At 53.2% G+C, this 27,702-nt stretch overlaps 1 protein-coding gene across 1 annotated transcript in view; it reads right to left on the minus strand.

Moving 5' to 3' along the window:
* Positions 1-2,635: 2,635 nt before the first annotated feature.
* The window catches only part of ITGA2 (integrin subunit alpha 2), a 73,520-nt gene continuing 48,453 nt past the window's right edge, over positions 2,636-27,702 (minus strand). The window contains exons 15-30 of the mRNA XM_090276122.1: positions 27,093-27,229; positions 24,262-24,401; positions 22,495-22,646; positions 20,182-20,292; positions 19,535-19,617; positions 18,767-18,908; positions 17,604-17,696; positions 16,954-17,030; positions 16,792-16,875; positions 13,081-13,183; positions 11,462-11,572; positions 10,485-10,589; positions 9,106-9,219; positions 5,502-5,591; positions 3,198-3,314; positions 2,636-2,716 (exon numbers count right to left, since the gene is read on the minus strand). Of these exons, the coding sequence (XP_090132248.1) occupies positions 2,636-2,716; positions 3,198-3,314; positions 5,502-5,591; positions 9,106-9,219; positions 10,485-10,589; positions 11,462-11,572; positions 13,081-13,183; positions 16,792-16,875; positions 16,954-17,030; positions 17,604-17,696; positions 18,767-18,908; positions 19,535-19,617; positions 20,182-20,292; positions 22,495-22,646; positions 24,262-24,401; positions 27,093-27,229 (1,740 nt within the window). The remainder of the gene's footprint in view (positions 2,717-3,197; positions 3,315-5,501; positions 5,592-9,105; positions 9,220-10,484; positions 10,590-11,461; positions 11,573-13,080; positions 13,184-16,791; positions 16,876-16,953; positions 17,031-17,603; positions 17,697-18,766; positions 18,909-19,534; positions 19,618-20,181; positions 20,293-22,494; positions 22,647-24,261; positions 24,402-27,092; positions 27,230-27,702) is intronic.

Raw genomic sequence — 27,702 nt, forward strand, 5'->3', positions numbered from 1 at the left:
TTTCTAAGGGTTGCGTGGCATCCCATGTTCCTCATGTCACTCAGTCATGTCTGAATACCGCTGTGACATGGACTCTTGAAAAGAGCATCTTTTAAGTCCCATCTCTTAGTTTCCAAACAGAAGTGTGGCTAAATAGAAATACAAAGCTTCTTTTAAAACAATGTTTAAAAACGTCTTTGATGACTAGTCACCTTTGCCTCCAAGGCCGGAGAACCACTCCTGTACTGACAGGCACACCCTCCCCTGAAATCGTTGCTCGGGCCGCAGAAGCTGTGCATTTAGGCCACTTGCTGTTAGGGCCGTGGGTCGCGGTCCGGGGGATTCTGCCTCCCGAGAGGCAGTCCCGGACAGTGTTTGATTATCATGATCATCACGTGAGTGTGGTCCCGGCATCTGGTGGAGAGGGCCCGGGGACGTTGCTGGACATCTTACAAGGCACAGAACACCCCCCCACCCCCCCAGGAAAGCATTACCTGGCCCCATGCACGTGTCACAGTGCCAAGGCTGGAACCCCGGACCTTGTGTGCCAGGCAGGGCAGAGACTAGGGGCTACTTTACTTCGCTTACAGGCATCAGGCCGCGCCTGGAAACAGTGCCACGGAGAAGGCAGGACACCTGAGCCCTCGCTTCCCGGGCCCCGACCCCCACGCATGCAGGACCACGGTGTGGCGCTCAGTCCAGGAGGCCGGGCGAGGTAAAGAATTCTTCGTCCCGCACATCGAGGAACTAGGATGCTCGCAGACACACACAGAAGTTACAGGATTCATTCGATATTCTTCAGCAACTTAACGACCAGTTTCTCTCCCACACATTTTTTTTTTTTTTTAACTGTGTAGACGGCTTTCTCAGAGGAGAAGCCCACTTAGTCTTCCCAGAAGACAAACCCTCTACTTTGCTTTATGAGGCAGATAGTAACTCCAAACCACGAACAGGTTGGGATCTGCGCAGGCCTCAATTCTCCCACACATTTTTAAATGAAAATTGTATTGCAATGAAATAGAGGTTTACTCCAAGCCGTTGCTAGAAAAATCGGGTATAGGACGTCTCCCTGGAGACACACCGCGCCCCGTTGGCTACACACCCCTGACGCGTAGTGGCTGCTTTGTCGAACACAAAATAAACGGTCAGACGGTGCCCGGCTGTGGACTGCGGTCGCCGGGGCCAGACCCACGCGGGCGAGCTCCCGCTGCCCTCTGACCCCCCTTCAAAGTCAGGCCTTGCAGGTGGTCTGTTTGGGCTGCGAGCGTCCCTGAGGGGCTCCGACCCCGTCTTCCCATCTCTCCGCGGGGACACGGACGTCCACAGGGCCGATGCGACCTGCCCGCAGCTTCTGTTCTGCCGCGGGGCCTGGCATGGACCACTGTTCGCCCCCGCCCCCCGGGAAGGCGCGCACCCAGAGCCGGGAAGGACGGTGCGGAGGGGCGCTGAGCCGGGGCGCTTCGAGGAGGCCCGTGCGCACCGCGACGGTGGGCGCTCGGTGCCCGGGCACATCGGGGCCTCGTCTCCATCCGGCCCGGTCTCGGGAGCTGGGACCCGAGGGTCTAGCTTGTGAGCCAACGCGCCCAAGCGACAGCCTGCGCGGAGGTTTCGGTCCCCGGACACGGACAGCTCGGAGGGGCTCCGGCTGGTTCGGGGGCGCCCAAGGTGCCTCCTCGCAGGTCCCCGAGGCGGCCTGACGTTCCCTCCGGCTTCTCACTCAGTGAACTTGGCCCCCCAGGTTCAGCGAGCCTGCGAGCTGAGCAGGCGGCTTCTCACGATGCAGAGCGGCTGCCGCAGGGAGGGCGTGCGTGGGCAGCCGCGGGCCGCGGGGGAGGAGGCCGGCTCGGGGGCTTCCAGAAGACGGGGCTCCGGGGGCTCAGCGTGGGAGGTGGCGACGAGCAGAGCGTTCCTCCTCTTCCCCAAGTTCACCAGGGGCAGCCAGCGGGGACCCACAGCACCGGCGGCCCCTCTGCAGGCAGGATTGGGGGGCCACCCTGGGCTGTGCTGGCGCCTCCAAACTGCCTCCCCCCACTTAAATGGAGAAGTCCCCGGCGGGCGGCACACTCCAGTTATTCAGGGTTTTCTTAAGTCCGTCACAGCAAGAAAGGGACGAGAGGAGGCCGCCGGGGGTGACACCGGCCAACTTTACCCACTTTACAACCAAACTGTCCCCGTAAACTCTGTGTTAACTTCCGGTGACCTGCGTAAGGGGGAAAGTTGTTTTTTCCCGGACATGGATATCCGAGCAACTCTGTCTGTACTCCAAGTACTTCTACTTTTTTTGTCACTGTTTAAAAACAATCATTTTACACAGTTGGACTGCCCCCCCCCCACCCCCAAATCTCAGCAAGGCTACAGTTTTCTTTAAGACAGGTCACGTTCCTACGCGTTTCCCCGCTGCGGCACGGTGCCCATGCTAATGTAAACACTGGGCCAGCCAGATGAAGGTCGCTTTTCCATGTAAAATAACCCGCACCCCACCCCACCCCACCCCCATCCCCAGGTTCTTTCTTCTACGCTGACCTGCAGTGTTCTTAAAACATCAGGCGAGTTCATCTATTACACTGCCCAACACCGGGGTTTTCTCCAAAACCCAGGCCAGCAGCAGACCCCAGAGGGGAGGCTGCCCGGCCCACGGCAGGCCCTGGGCGGGTGCTCAGCTGTCCAGTTCTGTGGTTTCGTCCAGCTCATCTGCGTTTTTGGTCATTTTTTCATATTTCCTTTTGAAGAAGCCGAGCTGTGGGATGATGGAGCAATGTCACCATCTATGGCTTATTCTGGGGGGCGGGGGGGGGGGCTTAGAGCCCCTTCGCAGCCGCTTGACCTAAAGTGGGAGCCACTGGGGCTCTAGATGGATGTGTGTGTGTGTGTGCAGATGGATGGACCAGGTCTCACCCCAGGGAGCGGAACCGAACTGCATCACGTTCAGTCTCTCAGGCCGTATTTCCTTGCGGTTGAAGGAAACACTCGTGGGTCTGGATGAAAGGAAGGTTGTATAGGGGCCGGGGGTGGGGGTGGGGGCTGCAGACAAGACCCAGGAGGGAAAACCCTTTCTCCCTGTCTTCCGGGCCGGGAGCAAGAGTTGCTCATAACCTGCATGGCCGTCCCCCTAACAACTGGGCAGGGACCGTAGAAAACTTCAGGCTGCTGCCTGATCAGGAGCCTCAAGACAGAGGTCCTCAGGAGCCCCGCATTTTTAAATACGCGACTTTTCTTACCTTCCACAGCACCGCCACCAGAGCCAAGAGCAGCAGGATCCCAGCGATCACACTTCCTACGATAACCCCGGTCGGCACTTCAGCTTTCTCATGGGGCTTCATGACCGTGATGGGGATCTGCAGAGGGGCACACACAGCAGCTGAGTTCTGGCTCCGAAAAAGAAAGACGGGCTCTTCCAATTCTCCCATTTTATAAATGACGGCCACGTGACTTGTTTTTCCCTGAAACATCGTGCAGGACAATTTCTAGAGAAAACGCTCCTGCAAAGTACAGGCCAAGAACACACGTGTTCTGGTTTCCCCCTTTTAACTGCCCCAGGTTTTAGCAGACGTGGCGTCTCCAACAATCTCCGATGGGTTGATTATTTATGAAATCGCAATTTCAGTTTCTTACATACAGGTTCGTGGTCACGTGAAAGAGCCTGGAGCCCAGGGTTGGGGAGGAGAGCAAAAGGCCTTGGGTTTAAACGAGATGTCGGGTCCACTGAACTCCCACGCGCGCTTACTGATACGGAGTTTTAAGCAGCAGAAGTAATATCTCGCACGAAGCTGAACGCCAGCGAGCATGATGACAGCCCCCGTGCAGATAAAACCAAAGGAAATTTTTGGCCAACCCAGTACATTCTCCAAGAGCTTCCGGGGGACAAGGCCAGGTTCAGGCATCTGATTCCACGCGGGCTCAGCGACAGAGCTGCTTTGCATCCCAGAGATGACGAGCCGGGCTAATCCTGAAACTGGCCTTTTGGGGCCTGCATTTCCACTTGTATCTTCAAGAGCTAAAATCAGGCTTTTTAAAGTTAAGGACCCAATCACTATTCATTCATGCGGCGCTCTGCTCTCTACTTCTCTGTCCCAGAACTCCCTCATCTGCGGTCCATGGGTCTAGAGGACCCACGAGTATAAAGTTTTTCAGTCGGATTTTTAAATAAGCCTGGGATTCAAACAAATTTAAGAGTCACATAGTTGGCTCTAGGGATATGTCCAGTTATTATCTGGATTCCAAGTATTATTCAAAAAGTTCCCTACTTTTTATTTGGATGCAAATACTATTTCCATAGACACAATAAGGTTCTAGCTGGCCCTGCTACTTATCAGTATTGTTCAGAGAAAACCAGGAAAAGAAAAATTTCCTAAAAGGCCCATTAAAATTGTTCATTTGAATTTTCAATTAATACGTTTATTTAAAACTGCTTAAAAAACAAAACAAAACATGGACACTTCAGCAAAGGTCCAGGCATTGTCTGAACACTACATTTTTCTAAAATGAACTTAAAAAATTTCTCTAGTGCTTTCCCCCTAGTCTTAAGTTCATAGCACTTTGAACTTGAAGATGACATTTCCTTGGGTTTTATTTCTGACTTGGCCCGGCCTTGGCAGAGAGGGCGCGGTCCTCAGTAGGGGGCCCAGGGACAGAGAAGCTTCTCTGTGGTGTGGAATCCCTTTCCCTGGGAGGAGAGAGGAACAGCTGTACTGTGAACGCCACTCTCAGGCCGTGAGAGGCCTGGAGGTCACAGGCCGATGGCTCTGTAATCAAGTTCACAGCCTGCAGCAGGGGATGGAGGCCAAGCTGGCTTGAGGCAGAGTCTTGAAGTGCCTTCCAGTTCCTAACAAAAGCTCTGGGCGGAGAATGCTCAGGGATACCCCAGCAGAGAGCTGGGCAGGGCACCCCCACTGTATCTGAATGCGGCATGTTCTAACCAGAGCTCCAGGGCAAAGGAAACGCGGCCCCTGCCGGCTCTCAGAACAGGGAGCCTTTGTTTTCTCCAAAAGTACATTTCTTTGCAAAACTTAAAAAAAAAAAAAAATCAAGGCGAGCATTTACAGTTTTCTAGACTGTCAGACCTCATGAATGCACACTTCACTCCGTCTCGCTGTAAGGAATATGCTGAAAAAGAAGAAGCAGCCCTCCACGAAATGCCTCTTTTGTTAAGCGTGCTTTGCACTTCTCTTGGAAAAATACTTGCACAGATGATTCAGATAAGCCAGCCCTGGATTTAATGGGCTAAGACCTGGACTCTCCTGTTTCAGGGAGGAGGAAGCGGCCGGGGGTGCCGGCTCTGGCAGGGAGAGGGCGGCCACAGCAGACTGGGTCCCGCAGGCTGGGCCTGGCCCGGGACCCCTTCTGACCCAGCCTTGCCCACGTGGGGCCGGGAGGGGCGGGCAGGTAGCGCACACCTTGCCCGAAGCTCAGTGTAGAGACCGCAGGTGTTGAGCGTTTAGAGGCCACGCTCCATCGCTGCAGGTAAGAAACAGCCTGACCCGAACCCTCTGGAAGCGGCCCCGGGGGAGGGGCGCAGCACTCACCGTGACGGAGTTGTCCTCGATCACGTAGACCTGCGGGTTGTAGGTGCCGATTTCCGCCGAGGCCGTCAGCTGGACGGTCTGGAACGTGGACTGGAACACAGAGTAAAGAACACATTTCATCCTAGCACGAGGTCATGCATGAAGCTCGCGTGTTTATTATCGATTAATTTCCCTGTGGAACACTACAGGAGCAAAGTCCAATCTCAAGACTCAAGACACTCAGTGTCCCGAACCAGTGACAGGTGACAGGCCATATGCAAACGCCTGGGGACTTCCCGTGTGGGTGGCGCGCCTGCAGAGTAAATGAACCCCAAACTCCGGGGTTGAGTCCACACATCTCTGCAGGAGGCTCTACCTTCAAACGGGGTTACAGAACAAGGCTTTGGAAATGAGGTTTTTAATTGGGGAAGACCACAGTACAGATTTCTAAAAACTTAAGTTGAGGATATGAGGGAAAACCACACACGTGCTATTTTTATAGAAACAGACTCCTGGATCCGGGGGTTGGGGGTGGGGGCTGGTGTAAAAGGGGAAGGGACTCACAGCACAGACCAGCAGTTACAGAACAGCCCGGGACGTAAAGTCCAGCACAGAGGACACAGTCAAGAGTACTGTACTGATCAAACTAAACTATTAGCCAGTTTTTTGTCTCATGCAAAGAAAAAAAGAAAGAAAGAAAGAAAGAAAAAAAAAGAATACTGTACTGACTGTGTGGTGCCGGGCGGGGACTGGAAATCCCAGGGGGGTCGCTTTGTGACGTATGTGACTGTCTAACCGCCACGCTGTACACCCGAAACTGATACCTAATAATATGGAATCTAAACTGTAATTGAATTTTTTTAAAAAGGCAAACGATATTTTTATCTATTTCCTTGAGTAAGGAACAGCATGGAGTGGGAGACCAGATCATTCCTGCTGTGTGCACACGCGTGAAACGATGCTGCTTGAAAGTACACTTGAGCTCGGCAACGCATGTCCCTGAGCGTTGGTCGCGCGATGTAACGTGACCCGTTTCAGATTTCCTAATCTGAGCATGTCTATCAAAACACACGGGATTGCGGGCAGGCATCTAGGAAGCACATGTACATGATGCTGATGTTCCTAGGAACCTAATATGAGAGAGTTTGGCACGCATTCCTGGATCTGGCACGGAAAAATAAGTCTCTTTTCTGAAGGCTATGTTCTCGACATGCAAATTCGTTCCTCTGTGATGCAAACAGTGGGCCTGCTGCTTACTCTGAAATAGAACACCGTGCCCAGGTTTGAGAGCCGCCGCCCCCCCCCCCCCCCCCCCGGCCCCTCGGACTCAGTGGTCCAGGGGACTGGGGCACAGGGTGCGAAGGGCCCCATGAGGCGATTTTCCGCACGCCACCTGGGAGCCAGAAAAAGAGATGCATATCCAGAAAGGGAGCCATATACTTCCTTTCCACTAGCTCAGCACCTCTTAGTCGTCTTCATTTTCTCAACATGGAAGATGGCGTCAGAAAGTAACCCCAATCCCTGGTCTCTGAAACATATCTTATTGGGGGACCATTAAGAGTGTTCACGCCCTGGCCGGGCAGCTCGGTTGGTTAGAGCATCGTCCTGATAGGCCAAGGTTGTGGGTTCGATCTCCGGTCGGGGCACAGACAAGAAGAAACCAATGAATGCACTAATAAGTGGAACAACAGACCGATGTTTCTCTTTCTCTAAAAGTCAATTTTAAAAAAGAGTATTGATAAGGGTTAAAATTTTTTAAAAGCCTATCCATTAAGTGAATACTGGCTTCATAGTCCCTGTAGACTACAGATGGAAGACTCTCCTTACCACGCTGACCGTCTGCCCTCCCAAGTCAGGCCCGCTGCACAAGCACACACAACGCCTTCTGCAGGGCTAACACGCGGTGGCAGGTGCATACGCCACGCACGCCTGAGACCAGCCTCTAACACGGGTTTTCCGCACACAGGGCGGCCCACGGGGCCATCGGTCTGCAGGCCCACACGGTCACCTGGTGATGAAACTCCTTGTCATGTTCCCCCTGTTTGCAGTACGTCAGGAAGAGGGGGGAAGGCAGTGCCGTCATGGTTGCGACACAGGAAACGAGAGCCACACTGAAACGGAACAGCCCCCGTGCCGCTGAAAGGGCTGCAGACGGGCGGAGATACCCATCTGACCCCCGCGCGGGAGAAGATGGTGGGACCTGATACTCGCTGATCACGGTCCAGGCTGCGTTCTCAGTACAACCCCCGTAACCACGCTCAAAAGCCTCCCTATCGCTCGCCTTCAGAGCTTGGTTCCCAGAAATGACACGTTGTTTTTTCCTGAGCACCTTCGGACAGAGACTTTTAAAAGTCCGACAGTTAAAACAATGTAGCTTTAAACAAACTCAAGAAACGGCCAGTGCTTTCGAGAGAGTCGGCAGAATTGCCTGATTGGCAGCAGCTGGGTGGCGTCCCAGCGGGCGACAGTGGCTGCCATGGAAACCTGTCCCTCCCTCCGAGGAGCCCAGAGCCAGCTGGGGGCCTGAGCACTGAACTTCAGCACCTGACAGGGTCTGGGGGTCCCCCAGGCTCGAGAGCAAACACAACTAACGAGGAAGTGAAATAAAAGGAAGCAAGAAGAAACCCCGCTTCTCCTTCCCCTCCCCCCGCCCCCTCCTCTCTCTCTTCCCCTGCTTCTCGCGAGTCCTCTTCCTGTTATGCCTTTATCCAAGAATGCTGCTTATACTTTGGTTCCAGGGACAAGTTTTTTTGGGAGCCTAGTTCTCTAACAGGACACAAAACTCCACAGCAGGGCATGGGGTCTGTCGGAGAGACCGTGAAAGGGTTAGAGACTAGGGAGTAGAGTCTGGTGGGTAAGCACCTTCAGGACTGATTTATTTGTTATAAAAAAAAAAAAACCCACCCAGAGCCGCGAGGCCCCCAGGAGGCTTCAGACTAGCCGCTCCTCTGCTGCCTCGATCAGAGACCCTCCCCAGGCAGCCTCGGGAGCCCCGCCTTCCCTGCAGACTCCAGCCCTGGCTCCCCAAACCTCTGCTGAAAGCAGATATCACTACGGCTACACCTGCCAAGTGGCAAAACACACTGGCGTGGCTTCGGCGCTTCCTTCAAAGATTTCTCGAGATTGAAATGACTTAAAAACTTGTGAGCACACGGGGCTTCTTCCAGAGAAAGGGCGGGACGGGAGAGCTCAGTGGGTACCCGCTCCAACACAAACAGAGGAACCCTGTGTCAGAGCCGTCCCCTGGGTGGTTTGAGGCCAGCCCGACGGGCGGCTGGGAGCTCGGGGAGGAGGTGCGGAAGGCGCCGTGGCTGAGCACGCGGAGGGAGACACAGCTGGGGCCCCTCGCGCCCCGGGGCAGCCGAGGGCACCTTGGCATGGTGCCCCGAGACTGGCGCGGGGGGCTGGCGTGGAGTCTGAGAAGCAGGTGCTTCGCGAGCCCGGCCAGACTGGACAAGCTCTGGAAAGACACCCAGCGGCAGGCTTCCCGGGGGGGAGCTGCTCTCGGTCCCGCGGGCGCCGCGCAGTGGCCAGGACACTGATCTGGCCAGAAGGGAGGAGGAGCTCCTCGACCACGCAGCCTGGCGGCTTAGGGAGGAGCCTGGTCGGTGCAGCTGATACTCACCGCTGCGAACGTCCCGTTCCAGATCCTGGTGGACACGTCCAGGACGTACTCGGCCCTCACCTGCGGGTCTCTCAGCCAGCAGGTGACGTTCCGACAGGAGGCGGTCCTGCAGTTCTGCACGGCCGCGTCGAGGGGGACAGAAGAGAGGGTTAGTGTCGGCCTGGACAAGGGGAAGTCACAGCTTCACAGCGATGGATAGGGTGGGGAGGGCCAAGGGAAACGGGCGACCTCACGAGCTGTCGGGCGTGAGGACCCTCCCCTGTGCCGCCTGCTGGACCGGCGCGCTCCCTGGCCCGGCCGTTGGCCGTCTATCCGTACAGAAGGCCGGGGAGGACACCGCTCCTGCTCAGCGACTCTTTCTGCCCGTGACAACCACTCATTCGTGTTTGTCAGCCACTTACTAGCTCCGCAAAGTGCTGGGCCTCCACAGGCAGAAGGCAGCACAGCTCGGCCGGAAGCGTGACTGATAAAGCTCCATTTCGTAGATTTCAGGGACGTTGACAGCGATATAATTAGTAGCTGCCACGGGTCAGGGGCGGGAGGGATGGGCAGCTGAGGCCCAGAGGGTTCTCAGGGCTGTGAAACTCCTCTGCGTGGCATAATGCTAGACACACGTCACCATGCCAGTGCCCAAGCCAATGACGCCTACAGCCCTCGAGTGAGCCCACTGTCACCCCTGGGTGATTACAGCGGAAACACATGCACCACTCTGGTGGGGGGCTGGGCCTCTGTGAGGTGAGGGGTGTGTGGGGAACTTCTGGGTTTTCCACGCAGTTTTGCTGCGAACCTAAAACTGCCCTGGAAGAGAACGTCGCCTTCACGAAGCCCGTGGCGTTCCGGCCCGTAAAAAAGGAGCATCGTCCGCTCTGCCCCGGCGTTCGCACACACCCGTCCGTGACCGCCGCCGACGGGCAGAGAGGAGGCTGCTCGCTGGCTGCCGCCCGGGCCGCTGTCACGTCTCCCGAGACTTTCCGTTTCTTCGTGGCAGTTTTGGTTGCCACGTTTGGTTTCTGCTGTTTCCCCCTAGTGATGGCCCTTTTTACGAACTCAAAACATTTTTGCAAAAATAAGGCAAGTGCCAAGATGAGTTTCCACTGGGAATTTTTACATATTAGACATCAATTATATTTTTCCTGTAATTACTTTAAAAAGAAACCATTCCATCCTTCCACGTTCCCACTTCCCCCACGCACCATGACATAAGACAATTTCCTGTAGACAATTTCACGTTTGACTTTGATTCGCCCGGGTCATCCGAGGCGAAATAGAAATCTGTGGTGCGGGTGGGGGAGGGGTGGAAAAGGAAGTGCCCGGATTTCCAGGCAAATCGCACCCTGACTCCCCGAGAGAAACTGTCACCCCCCAGAGCCTGTCCTCACCAGATCTTTCACGTGCCGGAAATTTTCGCTCTTGAAAGATACAGGCAAAGACGTCTGCCCTATTTTCAGGGGATTTACTTCGGCGTTACAGCTGATGTCACCGGCCTGCAAAAACGGGACACCCGGTCAGTCTGGGGAAGGAAAAGCATTCATGACGTCCCTTTCCGCCTGCTGGGAAGGCCTGCTGTCCCAGGTCGGGGGCGGGGCTGTGAGGCTGGCTTCCCTGCGGGCCTGGCCACACTTCTCGTCCTCACTCGTGTGACCTGGGACGCACTCCGGTGCTGCTGACCTGCCCTGGAACTGCTGGAGGCCAGAGCTCATCAGCAACGAGACAAATCGGCAGGAACAAGAGACTGTGAGGTTCTGTCGTTCAGGGTTCCCTCCTGTGGGTCTGTGTCAGGTTTTGACGTTAGAACCAGCTCAGTAAGTGCCGGAGGACGGCAGACCAATGTCAGGGAATGTCAGAGCCACGAGGGGACTTTAAAGACAAGCACAGAGATCAGCCAGAGATTCCGGGCCGACTGCCGCCTGGGGTGCGGGGTGGCTCTGGGCAACCCCGTTCTCCAGAAAGTGACCTCAGAGATGGCCATGAGCAGCCAGGCCAGGGTGGCAGGGGGCAAGTCCAGGCCGCCAGCTTCATGACTAGCTACGAACGGCAGCCTGCAGACAACCGGTCCCCCCCAGGGTTCAACCTCTCCCTTCCCCGCCCTCTAACTTCTCCATGGCCGGGCCTCAGACGAAGTGGCTCTTGACCTGGCCAAGCCGGGGCTTCGGGAATCATTTCTGTCATCTAGACGCAGATATTTGTTTTCTTATGACAACATCCTGCTTCTGGTATGAAACTGATGTTCGTGAATTGGCACCAACCGGGTTGGTGTCCCAGTTTCCCGTCGACGGCCGTCGGACGAGATCACCCACCGAGCGGGAGTTTCCGTATCGAAAGGGCACATCGTTACAGGCGGCTCGGTGGCCCTTACCTGACCTGTGTGGACGCCCGTCAGGTACATCAGCGGGTTCTTCTCTCGGGTGTGCTGGGGGATGTGGATGGTGACGGACACCATGCTCACTGGAATAGTGCCCATGGTCACCTGCGCGTGCAGAAGAAAACAGTCCGTTTATAAGATTTTATTTTTCTGCCTCATCACGCACACATTGCAATAACCTCTGTGTTGATGAAGGTGATGAAGGGCAACTCATAAGCGGTGCGGCTGAGTCCATAAGGAAGTGAGTCAGGGCCCTACAGTGACACTTGCCACCTCTGTGGTTTTGCCTCTGGGAACAGTCGTAACATCTACCATGTGAACTAGTGGATAACTGGTGACTTAGGAGCTGGCCAAGAGCGCCCACCACGTGTGGGGCGGGGCTGCCAGGGCACGAAGTGGCCCCTGCGCCCGGCGGGCAGGTGGCTTGGGCAGGGCTGGCCTCTGCACGCTTCCTTTTTCCCTGTAAATAAAGATGATCAGGGCTGGGCACAGGGAGCGCGTCTGCTCTCCCTGGTGGGCGTCTGTTCACTCTGGCCCGTGAGTGTGCCCTACGGGGTGTTAACCATTGTAAGTAACACCCACGGGGATGATAACCTCACCACACTCCTGCCTGATGTGGGGCTACGTGGGACACCACAGGGAACGCACTTGGTCCAAAGGCTGAGTCTTACTACCGTCTCTCTGAACGTCACCTGGCTCGCAGGCCGGCACTCGGTCCACTGGGCCACACCAGCCGGGGCTCTAAATGTCATTTTATTGTGACTACAGATTGACTCAACGTTTCATTAAAGAGGTAGTTGCCAAATACCATGCATATTTTACAAATCCCAGTATTTGGATCACAAATCAAGGCTCTTTAAAAAAAAAATATCACCGAATTGCAAGGTTGCAACCATTGAACAGACTAGTAAATGTACAAAAGAACATTGTACAGACTCGGGGTAGGGGATAAATTTTCTTTTTCCTTCCCAAAGTTTCTGTAATGTTATATTATAAAATACTTTTACATATTAATCTCTCTTTACATAATTGATAATAATCTTTAGAGTAATAATTGCTTATACTAATAGACAATAAAAACTGATTTTAAAACTTTTAAACACTACCTAGCATGACTACCAAATGCGTGGTTGCTCACAAATGGTGAGCTTCTCAAATAGAGATGGTCTCTAGGGATAAACTGGCCTACGATGATGTCCCAGAGACTTTGCTCACACTAATTCCATTATGTGAACATTCTGTTGAGTAATGTTGGCCATTTCCTTTCATGGCGTATCAATGATCCCTCACCCAGGACACACGACTATGCACAGAGCCCAGCACGTCACATCTACGGTCCATCTCAGTGATTCTCAAAGTATGGCCGCCGGCCCGGCCCCGTTAGTATTGCCTGGGAACTTGTCACAGGCGCTCATTTTTAGACCCGCCCTAACTCAGAAACTCTGAGGATGGAGCCCCATGACCCGCTTTCCCAGGTGCCCCCGGAAATCTAACGTGTGCTCCAGTTTGGGGACCACCAGCACATTTCCACTTCTTTTTACTTTCTCTTTCTCGTCTCGGCCTCATTCCCCTCCCACCCCACCACTTCCCGTCTTTGTCACAGACACACCAACCTTGATGGAGAAGACGAAGCCTGGACCGATGTCCTCCAGGCTGTGCACCACAGAAGGAACATTCCCGTCTGAGGAGACTTCATAAAAACTTACGTTGGTAGACCTGCCGTAAAGCCAGATATTTTAGTTTTGCTGTTCTCCTCGAAACAGCATTTCCCACGTAAAGGTCTCCAGCTTAAGCTACAAGCCGAATAGTTTACATTTAGGCCCAAGACCACGAGATGAAAACAAATGCTTAGTATGGGCTTATGGTCCGGTGTCCATCTCGAAGGCTAAAACGAATTCTTTTCAAAGGTCGCCCCTTCACGGTGTTTCCGCTGAGACTCTCTGGGCTGTGAAGGACCTAGAACAAGTACAGTTGCTTTCCTCAGAACTGAGAGTGGCTCTCTTATCGAGGTTGCTCTGACCTTGGCTGGTGTGTTAGACAGTAGACAGCGGGTCCTTGCTGAGTGGGTGATGGGTCGATCCGCCGGAGGACGTCCCACCTGGGACGGCCGAAACCCAGCGACAGCGCTGGGCATTGCTCTGGCGCTCGTCATCACAGGACGCCTGTGACACAGGACACACGTCCTCCCTCCCCTCCTCTAGTTCCAAACAACTCTGATGCCTCTGGGCGGCACTGCATCGCTCAGTCTGTTTCCATCAGCGCGGAGACCACCCTTCAGTGGCCGACCCAGGGGTTTTGTGAGCTGAGGCCTAGAGGCGCTGGACTGATTTGACCTCTTGGTTGGAGAGGGTCAACTGGGGGTTGCAAGTGTGAGGATGACCAGGTCAGAGGGACATCACAGGACCAAACTGTCCTCTCTCACTTCTGAGGCTCTGAGGCTGGGCCCCAGAGCAGCTTTGTTGATGGGGAGAGCGCGGGGGGCTAGATGGAGTAGGAGACTGAGAAGCAGTATTTATTCTCACCTGGTCGCCTGTCCTAATTATAAGAGGTTGATTCTATTTCCTAAAAAGTTACAGTGGACATTTTCTGAGAGGGAGGTGTTTGATCTCTTCTCTGAAAATGCTGCCTTTCTCTTCACTAGGCCCCCTTTAGGAAAAACACGTTTCCGAATTCGCAAAAGGGAGGTCCATGTCGGGAGTCCTGAATAGAGGTGGTTTGTGAAGGTCCCACACAGGAGAGGAAGCGCGGGTCTGCGAGCCGTGCAGGGAGACCGGGGGGCCTGCTTGGGCCTGCCGAGGCCTGAGACAGAAAGCCACCGTTCTCCCTGTGCCTCCAGGAGACCTTTGTGGGGGCCCCGGGACACCCGTTTCTAAGTGGATTCATAGCTCTGCTTCTGCATTTGAAAGAGATCCAACACCGTTCCCATTGTCATTTCAATTTTCCTTAAGCCACTTAAGTGCTGGTGAATATATTTATAACAGCAGTTAGCTAACTCGGGGATTCTGTGTTAGAAGTAATTCACTATCATCTGCTTCCACCCATCATATTTGCCCAGTATAGCTGCACATTTAAATAAACAGTATCCAAGTGGTTGCTAAAGGTTACACTCAATAATTGGGAAGGACTTTTTTTCAAAAAGCTTATGAAGGTATTTGTTTAAGAATGGTTTCCCCCTCCACCATGGCTTGTGATGTTTTAATAAAACAAAATAAAAATGCAAAAAAACAAAAAAAACCAACCCATTAAATTGGTTACACACATTACAATCTAGCCAGGAATAGGGTAAGTTAGATCTGTACGTCCTGATGTGAATTTCTCTAGGATCACATAAAAAGCAAGCTTTATCATTCCATCTGGGTAAATAATGTGTGTGTGTGTCTGTGTGTGTGTGTGTGTGAGAGAGAGAGAGAGAGAGAGAGAGAGAGAGAGATGCCTGTAGGATGGTAGAAAAACAAACCCTGTGTTTGGAAGGTATTCTTAAAACAGTCCAGTTAGTCATCTACTGAGTGGGCAGAGGAGGTCGGGAGGGATGATTCCATTTTCCACTGTGTATCTTTCTCTGTTTGGATTTTCTGTCCATGTACATGTAATGTCTTTCTTTATAAAAAACATTAAAAGGGATTATCTGGGTGGTAGGATTAAGAGCCACGTTCTCTTTATTCTTCATAATTCTTCATATTAATTCTTTAAACTGCATGATATTTTTAAAAGAAGATCAGAATGTCTTAGAGTCCAACTTACCATCACAAAAATATACCATTAAGCTGTTAGCAAGGGGAAGCACTGCTGTTTATTCCATGGTCAAATATCTGAGAAAACTGACCGCGGTGGAGGGTGAAGTCATCAAGAGGCTGTACTGAGAAAAAGCTTTTAGGTCCCGGCCAGGTGGCTGGGCTCATCGCAGAGCCCTCCCGTGCACCGGAGGGTCGTGGGTTCGATTCCCAGTCAGGGCACATGCCTGGGTTGTAACTGACATTTTTCTTCCACATGGATATTGTTCTCTCTCTCTCCCTCCCTGTCTCTCTCTAGCATCAATAAATGTATCCTCAGGGGAGGACTTTTAAAAAAAAAGGGGACCCGTATCAGTGAAGGTAGGAAGAAAAAACTTCAAGTGGTGCATCCCGCCCACCCCCCCGACTGCGTGAGTCTTCGGTGGCTTCCCCAGCAATTAAGGACCGTCTGAAATCTGCGGCTGCTGATGACTTTTCAGGGCAGTGGCTTGGACGGACTTGTTTCTGCTTTTACTGTTTGCGACTTGCCTGATGAGAAGCATTCTTTTCCTCCCGGCTCATGCGTCTCAGTCTCCAGACATATTTTCCTGGTCGATTACTCAGGGACCTGGGGCTGACCTCCATGCTCCCGGCTTTTAGGGGCTGCAGTGACGTGGTGGGAGTGGGAGAATTCTTGTCGCTGGACACTTGGCAGCCTGGCCTTTTGGGAACACGCTGCTGACTGTTGCCCATGGTCCCTGATCTGTGCTGGGAGGCAGTCTAGCCAGGTAGAGAACTCCGGTCCCAAGGTGTAGAGGTGGGTGTCACCTGTCACACATGTCCCTGCATAGCTGAGCCCTAGGGTGTCTGCACCCAGAGAACCGCTTTGCTTCTAAGTGGGAGTGAAGGTGATGATGTCAACCTGCTAAGTGGCAACGGTGGTGTCTACGTGTGACTCACATCTCAAGACACCTGTCTCCCCGAACAATTCATGAGCGGTAGTGTCACCTGGCCCCATTCTGGGCTGCGCTCTGGGCAGGCAAGAGAAGCGAGCGGAGCGGTTCTTCGTGGGTGACCTCCTTTGGAAATGCCGCATTTCCTCTTGGTGGGAAGAAACTCTCCGTCTGTTAGGTCAGGAGTTTTCTACCCAGAAATTAATTCCTTTGGTAATTAGATTCAAGACTTGTGGACCGACTATGTGCAAAGCACTGTTCTTGGGGCTGCCATGTCTGCCAACGGGGACATCGCTGGGGAGCTCGTGTGCACAGTCGGGAAGGGGCCGGAGAAGGTGCGGGACTCTCGGGCCCCAAGCACGGGGTTGATGTCCTGGGGAGGCTCGCAGCTCGTCTGGGTGCCCGTGGGGGCCTCCCGGGCCAGAGGGGTTATTCCCCCGCCTTCCTGGTGTCATTCTGGCCAAAACACCTGGAGTGGCTCGAGGGTCCCCTACGGGCCAGGCTGCCCCTGGACTTCTGTTTGAGTTGACAAGGGACGAGCATTTTAATCCCCACGCTCCAGTTAAGAAGGAGCACACGGAGGTCACGTGGAGTCACGAGCCACCCGCGTCGGGCAGCGGGGTGGCGTCAGTGGCCGCGGGCTGCCCGCCGGGCCCCCTACCTTGTTATGTGAATCTCCGCGTCGTACAGCAGCGGGACGGTGAAGCCGACCACATTGTCCGCCGTGTCCTGTTCGTGGCTCTCGCTGTCGAGGCAAGCACCGCAAGTCACGCAAGGAGCAGTAACAGAAACTCCACTCCTTCCCCACTTCCTTAGGTCTCACCTTAAGGCTTGGAAGCGGACAGAGGCCTGATTCTGAAGGTTTTGAAGGTTGAAGTCGAAGATGATGGTGAACGTCACCTGCAGCCCAAAGTTAAAATTCATCAGTACAGGGTGCTCCGTGCTCGGGGGCCAACAGGAGAAAGCAAGGGGCCCATGGAGTCACGCCACCCCAGCCCAGTTCAGATTTTCTCTGCCGCAAGCTGCCACGTTGGTAGCGCCTGTGTTTGCCCGTCCACCTTCCTGCCTGCCTCACCTTCAAGGTGAGAGGGCTTAGCTCCCAGCCCACACAGACAAGCAAGCCCTCCCGCCTCAGGCACGGCCACTGCTCTGCTCATCAGGGGCCTGCAAAGCATCTCCGGGACCCGCGGTCCAGCCCTGGGACCCATGTTGGGCCATGTATTCATCAGGGAAGGCCTTTCCATGTTGTATGTGCATTTCAGAAGGAACTTCCTGGGGCGGGGGTGGGGGAATCTCGTTTTTATTAGCAACTTAACGAAAACATTCAGGTTTTAGACCCGTCCTCTAAATAGGCACCAGGTGTGTCGTGAGGCCGACGGCATGGTGGCCCCTCACAGGGCGGGTGGCATGTCGGGGAACCAGCGGCAGCGCGGAGGGGGCTGGCGTGGGTTTGAGGGTGAGCGCAGGCCGTACCTGTTGTCCCGTCTTTAAGGCAGGGTAGCCCACGCTGCAGGCGATAGACTGCTGAGACGGGGCCACCTGGCATGTGACTTCGGTCCCGTCCACCTGAGCGAGAGCAGGAAGCAGTGAGCAGTCAGCATGTGATGTGTGTGTGCGTGCAGGCCACACTGAAGGACATCTGAGCCACCCGGCATCATGGCGGCGAGATCGGTTCACACTGCAGTAACCTGCTGTCGCCCAGGACTTGAAAATCGCGCCCTGTCCAGACGGCTAATACACTCTTTTCATGGCTAAGCAAGACACCCAGCAAGTCAGAGGAGTTGCTTTTCCCCAAAGTAAACCACAGCTCTCATATTTTATAAGCACAAAATAACTTTAATCTAATAGTCAGAAACGCTGGCTTTAATATATACGTTTCTCTTAATATATTTGAAATTTGTAGTTTCATGAGAAGCCAAAATCGTATATTGGTGTTTATTTGTATTTTAAATAATCTGAGGGCTCTTTTTTATTTTTCCTTTTTTTTCTCTTTAAAATAAGAAGTTGTCATTTTGCCCAGGAAACTCAAACCCTGAAGTCAGAACAGGTTGAGAACACTGAATCTATGAAGCTCACACTGACTTTAAACCAGATGGAACTATTTCAGAATTCTTTCACCAGGTAGGGAGCTAATTTGGAAAATCTTAGCTTTCCCTCCTCTCCTTTCCCTGGCTTGGTGGCCGCGGAGGGACCCGGGAGCATTTGTGGTCAAGTGTGCTCCTGGTATAGTGATCAAGCCGACACAGTGAAGTGACCTCACTGGAATGTGTCTTCCTGGCAGCCGCTGCACCTGGCTGAGCCGTGGGACGCTGGCTTCCCCAAGCAAGTGTGGCTCAGAGCATCTGTGCTCGGCTCCACGGCCGCACCGCACAGGTGGCTGGAGGGCCACGCAAGCATCTGGCCGCGGCGGCCGAGTCTCGGGGCAGAGGGAACACTGTGCTGGCCCGCGGAAGACCTGGTCTGGACACAGAGCCAGGTCATGTCCTCATGTGGTTCAACCCCCTGGGAGCTGCCGAGTTAGGACCGGTCATGCTGATCACGGTCACAGGCTTCTCACAACATGGGGGACAGGAGGTCCGAGAATAAGGAGACGGTGACTGGCAAGTGGCCCTGGGAGCCTGGACGTCATCACCTACCGGCATGGACCAGGAAGCAAAAAACAGGTTCTCCGAAAAATCCACAACGATTCTGCTGTTGTACGCACTTTCCCCTTTGTTTTTCAGTGTTACAGAAAATGTTAACCTTTTGTTCTGGCTGCTGACAATAAAGGGTTTTTCTCTGTTAAAAAAGGAGAAAAAGGAGAGAAAAGGTCATGATGGGGAAAAAGGGGGTCAGTATTCCAATACTTCACTCATTTAGAAAATAAAGTCTTTAGATGTTTTTTGAATGCGGAGAAAATTGCTTAACAATGAACTTCATTGCAAAATGATATTGACAATAAATCAGGAAGTGCTACTGGGTTTTCTTCTTTGTTGCCTTTAATTACATGGCAGGACAAGAAACCATCCAAATACAGATGGTGTTATGTTTCTTATTGTTTTACACCTATATGGATGGTAGACACTGCAATTTAGATTTTAAAGGTCTTTATTACTTATGGACATTTCTTTTATAGGGAAAAATCTCCATAAACATTCACTTGAATAACACAATTAAATGTGTCTTTTATTTCTACATCTTACACAGAAGTTTATTTTTTTAAAAGATTTTATTTATTTATTTTTAGAGAGAGGGGAAGGGAGGGGAAAGAAAAGGGAGAGAAACACCCATCAGCTGCCTGTCACATGCCCTTAATTGGGGACCTGGCCCACAACCCAGGTGTGTGCCGGGACCCGGAATCGAACCGGCGCCCTTTCGGTTTGAGGGATGATGCCGCGCCCGCTGAGCTTTAACGTAAAACTTACGGAGCAGCCGGCACCTGTTGGACGTCAAGAACTAGGTCAGAAATGCAGACTCCATCTTCTCCACAGTCTTTATAGAAAGGGACCTACACAGGGGAAGCAATTCCAGACACCTGCGCGTCAGAAAGCAAACTGTGGAAGGATACACACAGCATTGTCCCATTCACATGAAGTTCCAAACCCTGCCGACCTACACCATGGCTTAGGAGTACACACTGGTAAGAACCATCAGAAAGAAAAGCATTGATCACCGCAGAATTCAAGGTGATGATGTGCCTGCGGGAGCAAAAGGAGTGTGGATCTGTCGGGGGTGGGGAGTGATGCAGAGAACTTCACGGGCGTTAGTGACATCTTACTTTTTAAGTGGGCGGTGAGCACAAGGTGTTTGCTTTATTGCTATTTATTTCTTCCACAAATATCTGTTGACCCCCTACGGCGACGCAGGCACCACTCGCCCGGCCAGGTGGGAATAGCGCAACGAACAAGGACAGAACTGTCAGCCTCTGTGGGGCTTCCATGCTGTATGCGTAAGTAATTGTATTTCATTCGGAAAATCAATGGGTTAAGGGCTGAGTTCAAAGCATCAGTCAAGCAGTAGCGACCAGGAGACTCGGCCGGGCTGACCTCCAGGAAGGGCGAAGCGCACTTACCTGGAAGACCTTGGCGGCCTCCGAGTAGGCCTCCAGGGTGGGGCTAGAGCCGGGTTCGGCCAGGCTGATGTTCACACAGAGGTCCAAGGGGCTGACAACGTCGGAGGGCTCCTAAACACACACGCACGCACGCGTGTGCGTGCACACAGGACACAGAGTCAGCTTATTAGCCCACAGAAGCATTAAAACAAGAAAACAACCCTGTCTTATTGCAAAATTTCAAGACTCTGCCTTCTTCCCGTCTGCCTTAATTCTGCGCTTTGCGTCTCCAGGGCTGAGAGACCCAAAGACTGGGGTTCAGTGACAACCAGAAGCAGCAGCTCCTCGTTACGCTCGTCAGCAATCTCACTATGTACACACAAAGGCTTATAAATATTTAGATGCTGTGTCCAGGTTTAATGCTCAAAGGACCCCGATATCAGTATCTGGCTCTGGGGTGGCTGGCTCTGGTCTTTCACTTCCTGTCCGCCACCCCTGGCCGTCCTTGGTGTCCTCAGCAAACCTCTGCAGGGGAATATGATGACCTCAAAGGGACAGTCCCCGAAGCTGGCTGGCAGGCAATGGGCAGGCGTTCCCTTCCTTAGCAGAACCTAAATCTGCTCTATCAGACCAGGTCAAGGTGGTCCCCACATCCGAAACCCAGCCCCCAACTTCGGCTCAAGCCGGCCGTTAGGAGCTACCCTCTCCTCGCACAGGTACGGTGACGCACGTCTCAGTCTGTGGCCACAAAGCCAACACGCCCCGACCGCCTTCTCCACGTGGCGTTGCGTGCAGGGCGTGCAGGACCTGCCCTGTTTCATGGGCCGCTTGGTTTCCGAGGCCTCTTCTCTGATGACAAATGTAACAATGCCAAAAGCGGGCTGTGAGGATTGTCTAGCAACTCTCTCACACACATGTTCCCCGTCCTTGTCAGGAAGAACCATGGACCAACGGGAAAGACTGAAACCCAGATTTGCCTTTTCCTGAGAAGCGAGAGCTGGTTATCAGCTTTGCTCACTCAGGAATCCCTCTCGTCTCCGGCCCTCTGCAGGCCTGGCTTCCAGGCAGGCCTCCTGACTCCGAGGAAAGGCTTCCTCGCCTGGCTCGGGATTGGCACAGAGGACAGACACCGGCATGGGTATCAAACACAGCGTTAATGGAAACAGTCTCTCCTAGCTGGCCAAAACACCACACAGCTCCTGGGAACTTCTCACGCGAGAAGGAACAGCCTCTACTTGAACAACAGCCCCGCTGTCTCATTGCCCCACTGTGGACCACATGTTTAGTTTGGTCTACCATTTAGCTCAGGGGTGGGAGAGGAGGGAAACCAGCTTTGATTCCTGTACGTGGTCAGTTTAATCAGCCCTTTAACAATAAACCAAGTCCGGGCCTTTGCAAATAAGATACCCGGGGCTTGAACAAACACACAACGGATTTTAACGCATCTAGGCATCACTTTGATGGTCTTTCAACTCGGCTTTTCCATTTAGAATTTCTGGAGATGTGGTCTCTGTATCATCTACCTACACTAGAACTAGCCGGGGGTGCCCCTTAAATCTGCATATTCCCTGGATCTCCAAACCCCAAACCTTTCATGGCAAGGACCCAGAATGTGCATTTTGTAAAAGTTGCCTTGGCAATTCTTTGGCATCTTAAACTCTCTGACAGTCACGTTCTAGAAAAGTTCTTAAACAGCTCTTTCAAAAATGGTTTCCTGAGTAAATTATACTTTCAAATACCATGATGTGCTTTCTAGGGGGAACTAGTCATATAATTCCTAAAATGATTTTCCTGTTGGACGTTTTCTCCTGAAAAGCAGTTTTCCTACTTCAGAGATTTTCAGAATCCACTTAAATGAGAGTAATTATGGCCAAGATTGGAGCAAAGCATTTTGACCTGATCCTCTACCATCTATCCCCTTTGTTAATGAAACCCAATAGTGGAAAAACCCAACTGAAATGTTCTTTTCAGTACCTTGAAAATGAAGACAATTTTTTCGGTGATAGGAAAATTGCCAAAACAAAACATATTGTCCACGGAAAGCTCTCCCTGTGATGTAGCTAATAACGCACCGTGTCCTTGATGGCTTCAAGAACCTCATATTTAGCTGTTAGCTGCAGTCCCTAGTAAAACCGAAAGCTACTAACTTGTCAGTAACGGAATGTGACCTCTATACACACATACAGGCAAAGGAAACACGTGCCCTGTTCATAGAAGAGAGAGGCTTTCATCAGAACGACACGTGTTTTCTGACTGGCTGGTTTCCATCTTAGACGGTCGCCGCAGAGTAGACGTGAGAAGGACGGAGAGGGCGGGGTGACGCCGAGGCCTCACCTGTATGTGGATGACAAACTCGGAGCACGTCTGTGCGTGACCGACAAGCGCGGTCTGCTGCAGGCCCCGCTCGTTGCTTTCCGTAAACACGCCCCGGGACGTGACTCTGGATGAATACAGGTCTGCGTCAATTGTGATGTCATAGGTAATGGCTGTGGTAAAAATCACAGAAACACGCCATTACAAAGTTTTTAAAGAAAAAAAGCACCCGTCTTAGTGAGTCTTATTGGGTAAGGTCACAACGAGGAGAAAGTGTAAAATGGTCTTTCTGCCGATGGGCTGTGAGCCATGGACAGCTCATGGCATCCGTGATTCTAGCTCTGTGATGTGCGTGACTACGGGGTCAGAGAAATGTGATTACACAGGTGTGGCCGGAAGCAGGGCAAGGAAAGCGGAGTTGTCACCAGGTACTGAGTCAGCTTGGCCTGGTCGCTCCCTTGGACTCTGGCTTCCGAGCAGCATTCGTAACAGGATGGTACAAGCAGGGAAGGAACACTTACTGAGTACCCCCCACGGACCACATTCTTATATGGTGCCTCATTCAAGTTTTACAGTAAACCGGGAAAGGAGCTGTAATTATCCTGCGTGTCAGACAATGAACGGAATAACAGGTAAAATAATTCACCCGCGTTCACGCAGAGAGGGCATGATCACCCCTGAAACGGGGGGAATGCTGAAGCCAGAGCCCATGTTCTTGCTGTCTCTGCCGCGGTGAGGACTCCCTGTCATTTGAGGAAGAATGAAACACTCCAAGGGACGCTGGGTGGCACTGGGCGTGTCCAGGTGCCCTCGGGGGGGAAAGGCATACAACGTTGCCATGAGGAGGTTTTAATCAGACAGACTTGTGTGGCTCCTAACCCGCTCTTACGAGCTGTATCCCTTCAGGCAGTCTGTTCAACCCCTTTGCACCTCCTCATCTATGGAACAGATAATGACACTAACCGGGGAAAGGAAATGGAACACCAGTGTGATAAAAACTGCCGTCAGAAGCCAAAGTCAAAGCCACCTTCAACCAAAGTCTGCTGACCGCACGTCTAAAATCAAGGGAGCTCTGATACTATCATGGCATCAGCTGGGGTTATCCTACCTTATTTTATTACTTTCAGTATTTTAAAGGCTAAAGAGACTTCCAAAAACATTGATTATAATGTGGCGGGACCCCAGCCAGGCCCTGAAAGAGGACGGGGCCACCCTGAGAGACGGTGACACTTCCTGCTGACATGTGTCCACGGGCCCCCTCCCTGACTCCTGCTGAGAACGGGTCTCAGCTTCTCCTCACCTCCCCGGATCACTTAGAAAGCTGAAAACACTGGGTGTGAATTTTGTATCCTTTTGTGTTTTCTCTCATTATTTCGTGCTCCTCGATTCCTGAGGAGTAGGAATACTGCCTGGTCCTCACACCGAACAACTCTATCTGGGTCATGGTGTGACCCACGGAGGCCCCGCCGGCCCCCGTGCCCCCAGAACGGGCTGCAGATCCGGGGGAGCTGGGCCAGCTGAGGTTTCATGTAGGGGACCCCGGGATTATGGCACAGAGGCCACAGCTCCGTGCACAGACCGTCACCTTCTAGAGATGACAGAGGAAGGTCTGAGCAAGGCTTCCTGCCTGATTCCCCCGTCCCAGGCACCTCACAGGCGTGACAATCTCAGTGTCTGCAAGGAAAACCCTATTTCTCCTGGTCTCCTGACTTAAGGCGTAAGCTGTGCTCAGGACTGAGGACCGTTAAGCGCACCTGCCTCCATTCAGATGACTTCAAGTCCACTCACCCACGTGGCTGTCCCGCTTGGTCGGTCTGAACTTCGCACTGAAGCAGAGGCGGAGGCGTACCTCGGCGTTCTTGTTGGACAGAGTGATTTTTTCTGGTGTGAATGAAGCGTCTATGGACACATCCGCGATGCTCTGTGACCTGGAGATGCGGGGGGAACAGGGGAATGGACATGTTGCCGGGGACCGCGCGGGGGACTAGGGCCAGCGTCTCCCCGTTATTCCCTCCCCGCTGTCTAAGCACATCAGTATTTTATATTTGAAAGCTCTAAGGTGGTGGTAGGGATACTGCTTTTTTTGTTTTGTTTTGTTTCCTTTTATCCTCCCCCAAGGACATTTTTTTCATTGTTTTTAGAGACAGAGGAAAGGGGGGCGTGGAGAGAGAGAGAGAGACATCCATGTGCGAACCATCAGCTGGTTGCCTCCTGCGTGCTCCCCGACTGGGAATCGAACCTGCAGCCTTTTGGTGCCTGGGACGAAGCTTCAACCAGCTGAGCCACCCCGGCCGGGGCGGGACGATGTTTTCGTCTGTGGCTGTATCCCCGGCCCCACTCCCATTTCCCGTATTCCACTGAATGACCGCAGGCCGGCGTGAGCCCAGGCGGTGAGTCTGCAGCCTCTCTGCAAGCGGGGTACAGAGTCATGGTCCCTGCCGTGTTTTGGCAGCTGGACGCAGTGACATTCATTCTCGTCACAGATCGGGGAGATGACAGGTGGCAAGGTGGGGGCGGCAGGGTGAAGAGTGGCTGTGGCCGGTCCTGTGGCCTCTGTGACTGGTGGTGGTTCCTGGGCACGTGACCACGATGGGGGCAAGCAGCCTGAGGCCAGACCACGGCAGGCCAGGCCACCTTGAGCCCGGCGCTCCGCCCTGTAGGTCCCTGGAGGACATCCCCCTGCACACGGCCTCTCGTTCCTACAGCCCTCCTCCGCAGCGCGATGGCCAAACCGCGTCTCCGTTAACCGGTGGGAAGTCTGAGACACGAGGACGTTGGGGGGCTTGACCGAGCAACAGCGAGTGAGGCTAACGGCGCCTGAGCCATCAGGGCCCGCGGCCTCTCCGTTCCTCGGCCAGTGGGACTTCTCCTCCGTCACGACGACCCGTCATGCACCCCCTTAACTACTGCCAAAGCAGCACCCAGAAGTCGGTCACTTCCCTGCTCCTGAAAGTACTTCAAGGAGACCTAGAAAACATTTTCTTTTCATTTCAGGACCTGAATCCATTGAAAAATTATTTTGGTGATTTCTCATGTATCTGCCAGGCCCCCCGATCAGCAGTCAGAAAACATCTCGTAACAAATGCAGCCTGTCTGCCCACTCACAAGGCCTACGGGGTCCACGCGAGGGTTTCCTTGAAGTCAGTCTCTGAGAAGTGGGGCGCTTATCCCAGGAGAAAGGGCATAGATTTAAATGGTTTTGTAAAGTTGTTTTTTAGAAATGATTCTTAAGAAGTCACCCAGAAAAACCAGTCTGAGCACCTCTGAGAGTGTGAGCACAAGATGCCATGAACCCGGCTTGACTGAACTTTAATAAATGGATTTCATGTGTCTTGACTGTTCTGAAGAATCAGATTCGCCTTCCGAGGGAACGGCGTGGCCGCCGTGGGCTGTGTGCGGGGCGGGCTTACACGGCGGGGCTGTGGCCCACGCACACGGCTGCGGGGAGCTCCCTGACGGTACAGTTTCTTGTTTAAAAAGCAGCCATGTAATTACACTACCACGCCCGGCATTTCCCCAACGGTCTGCCGCTCTGAACTGATTTCACTGATTGTGCTCAGTAAATAGGTTTTCTTAGTTTTAGAGTCTTAAATAGGATCCTTGGGTGTTATTTCTCCACGTAAAGATTTCATTCAAACAATGCATGTTGTTCTTCAAAACCACACGTGAGATCCTGTTAACAGTGTCATCAAACTCAGGACCAGCACAGCCTCCCTGCACAGCTGTTCTCGATGTATTTGGACGTTTAAAGCACAGTCGTCAGCAGAAGCAAGGGGACAGGAGGCTGAACGACCCTTTCTGGGGGACTCTGGGACCAGGCTCTCGGTTTCTTTCTGATTCCATTTCCTCCCCAGCCCCCGAGGCTTATTCATTTTTGTCCTTGAATCACGTGGCCCTGAATCACTCATTGTCCCCGCTCTCCAGGACTCCTGAGTTCAAGGAGAGGTCACTGGGCCTCTGTCACCGCTTCCTGTTTGCTTTGAAAGGCGCCCCTTCACAGGAAGTAGCGCTTTGCCCCTGCGGTCTCAGGGCTCAGCGCCTGCAGGTCACACCCCAGCCTCCCCCCCCCCCCCACCCCCGTGCACCGAGGGAGGTAGAATCCCAGCCGCCCCCGGAGGCCACGGGCCCGGCTCTGTCCTTCCAGGCACGTCTGCCCACCGCAGACTGCGTGCCCCTGGGAAGCCAATGGTTTTCTTTTTCTTTCTTTTAAAAAAAAAATTATTTATATATTTATTTGTTTATTTATTTATTTATTTTATTTGTAGAGAGAGGGGACAGGAGAAAAAGGGAGAGAAACATCACTGTGTGGTTGCCTCTCACGCGCGCCCCCAACTGGGGACCTGACGTGCAACCTAGTCCTGTGCCCTGACTGGGAATCGAACCAGTGACCCTTGGCTCGCAGGCCAACGCTCAATCCACTGAGCCACAGCAGCCAGGGCGAGCCAATGGTTCTCGTGTCCCACCAGGGGAAATGTATTCCTTCCTTCACGCCAACCACGTCACAGGGCGACCTGGCGTCCTGCGGAGCACGGTGGCATTTCCGCGGGGCCGGAACTGCGGCCGGCCTGCGTCTCGCCCCGTGCCACTCACTGCTGCGCGCCTGGCCCTGCCCCACTCACCAGAGCTGAACGACCCGTCCGAAGGCGCCGACGGACAGGTCGGTGATGGAGTCGCCGTTCAAGTCCCCGTAGCCGTCCAAGGACCTCCCGAAGTACTGCAGGGGGCTCTGGAAGGCTCTGTCAGACCCCAGGATTTTCTGAAAGGGCACATTGGACACGAAATTACAGGGCACAGCCACTGGAACAGAGAGAGAGGCCGCGCCTACACGGCCCTGTGCATTTGCTGCGCAGCCGCGCCCCATAAAACACCATTGGTCTGTCAGTGTCTTCTCGTCTGATCTTTTTTTCATTCCTGCAACCACATTTTCATCGGAGAAACAGCACGAATCTTTTAGCGTAAAATCACGAACCAGCACAACGCAGTGGCGGGTCAGTGGCCTGGGAAGGAGCCGGTCAAGTTCAGGTCCAAGGGCAGCCCCACCCCGCTTCCTCTGGGTCCTGACCCCAAGCTGCCTGCTCAGCGAAGCCTCCCGTCCCCTGTGACACAGTTGACGCCTCCCATCCCTCAGCGCTCATTCCCTGTCTCATTAAACACATGCTTGGTGACAACCTGGGACGCTTTATCTTAGTTCTGTTATTCTTCCTCCGCCTCGTCCGCAGGAATATGTCA

The sequence above is a fragment of the Furipterus horrens genome, unplaced genomic scaffold, assembly GCF_987537825.1.
Source record: "Furipterus horrens unplaced genomic scaffold, mFurHor1.1.pri manual_scaffold_5, whole genome shotgun sequence".
Lineage (NCBI taxonomy): Eukaryota > Metazoa > Chordata > Mammalia > Chiroptera > Furipteridae > Furipterus > Furipterus horrens.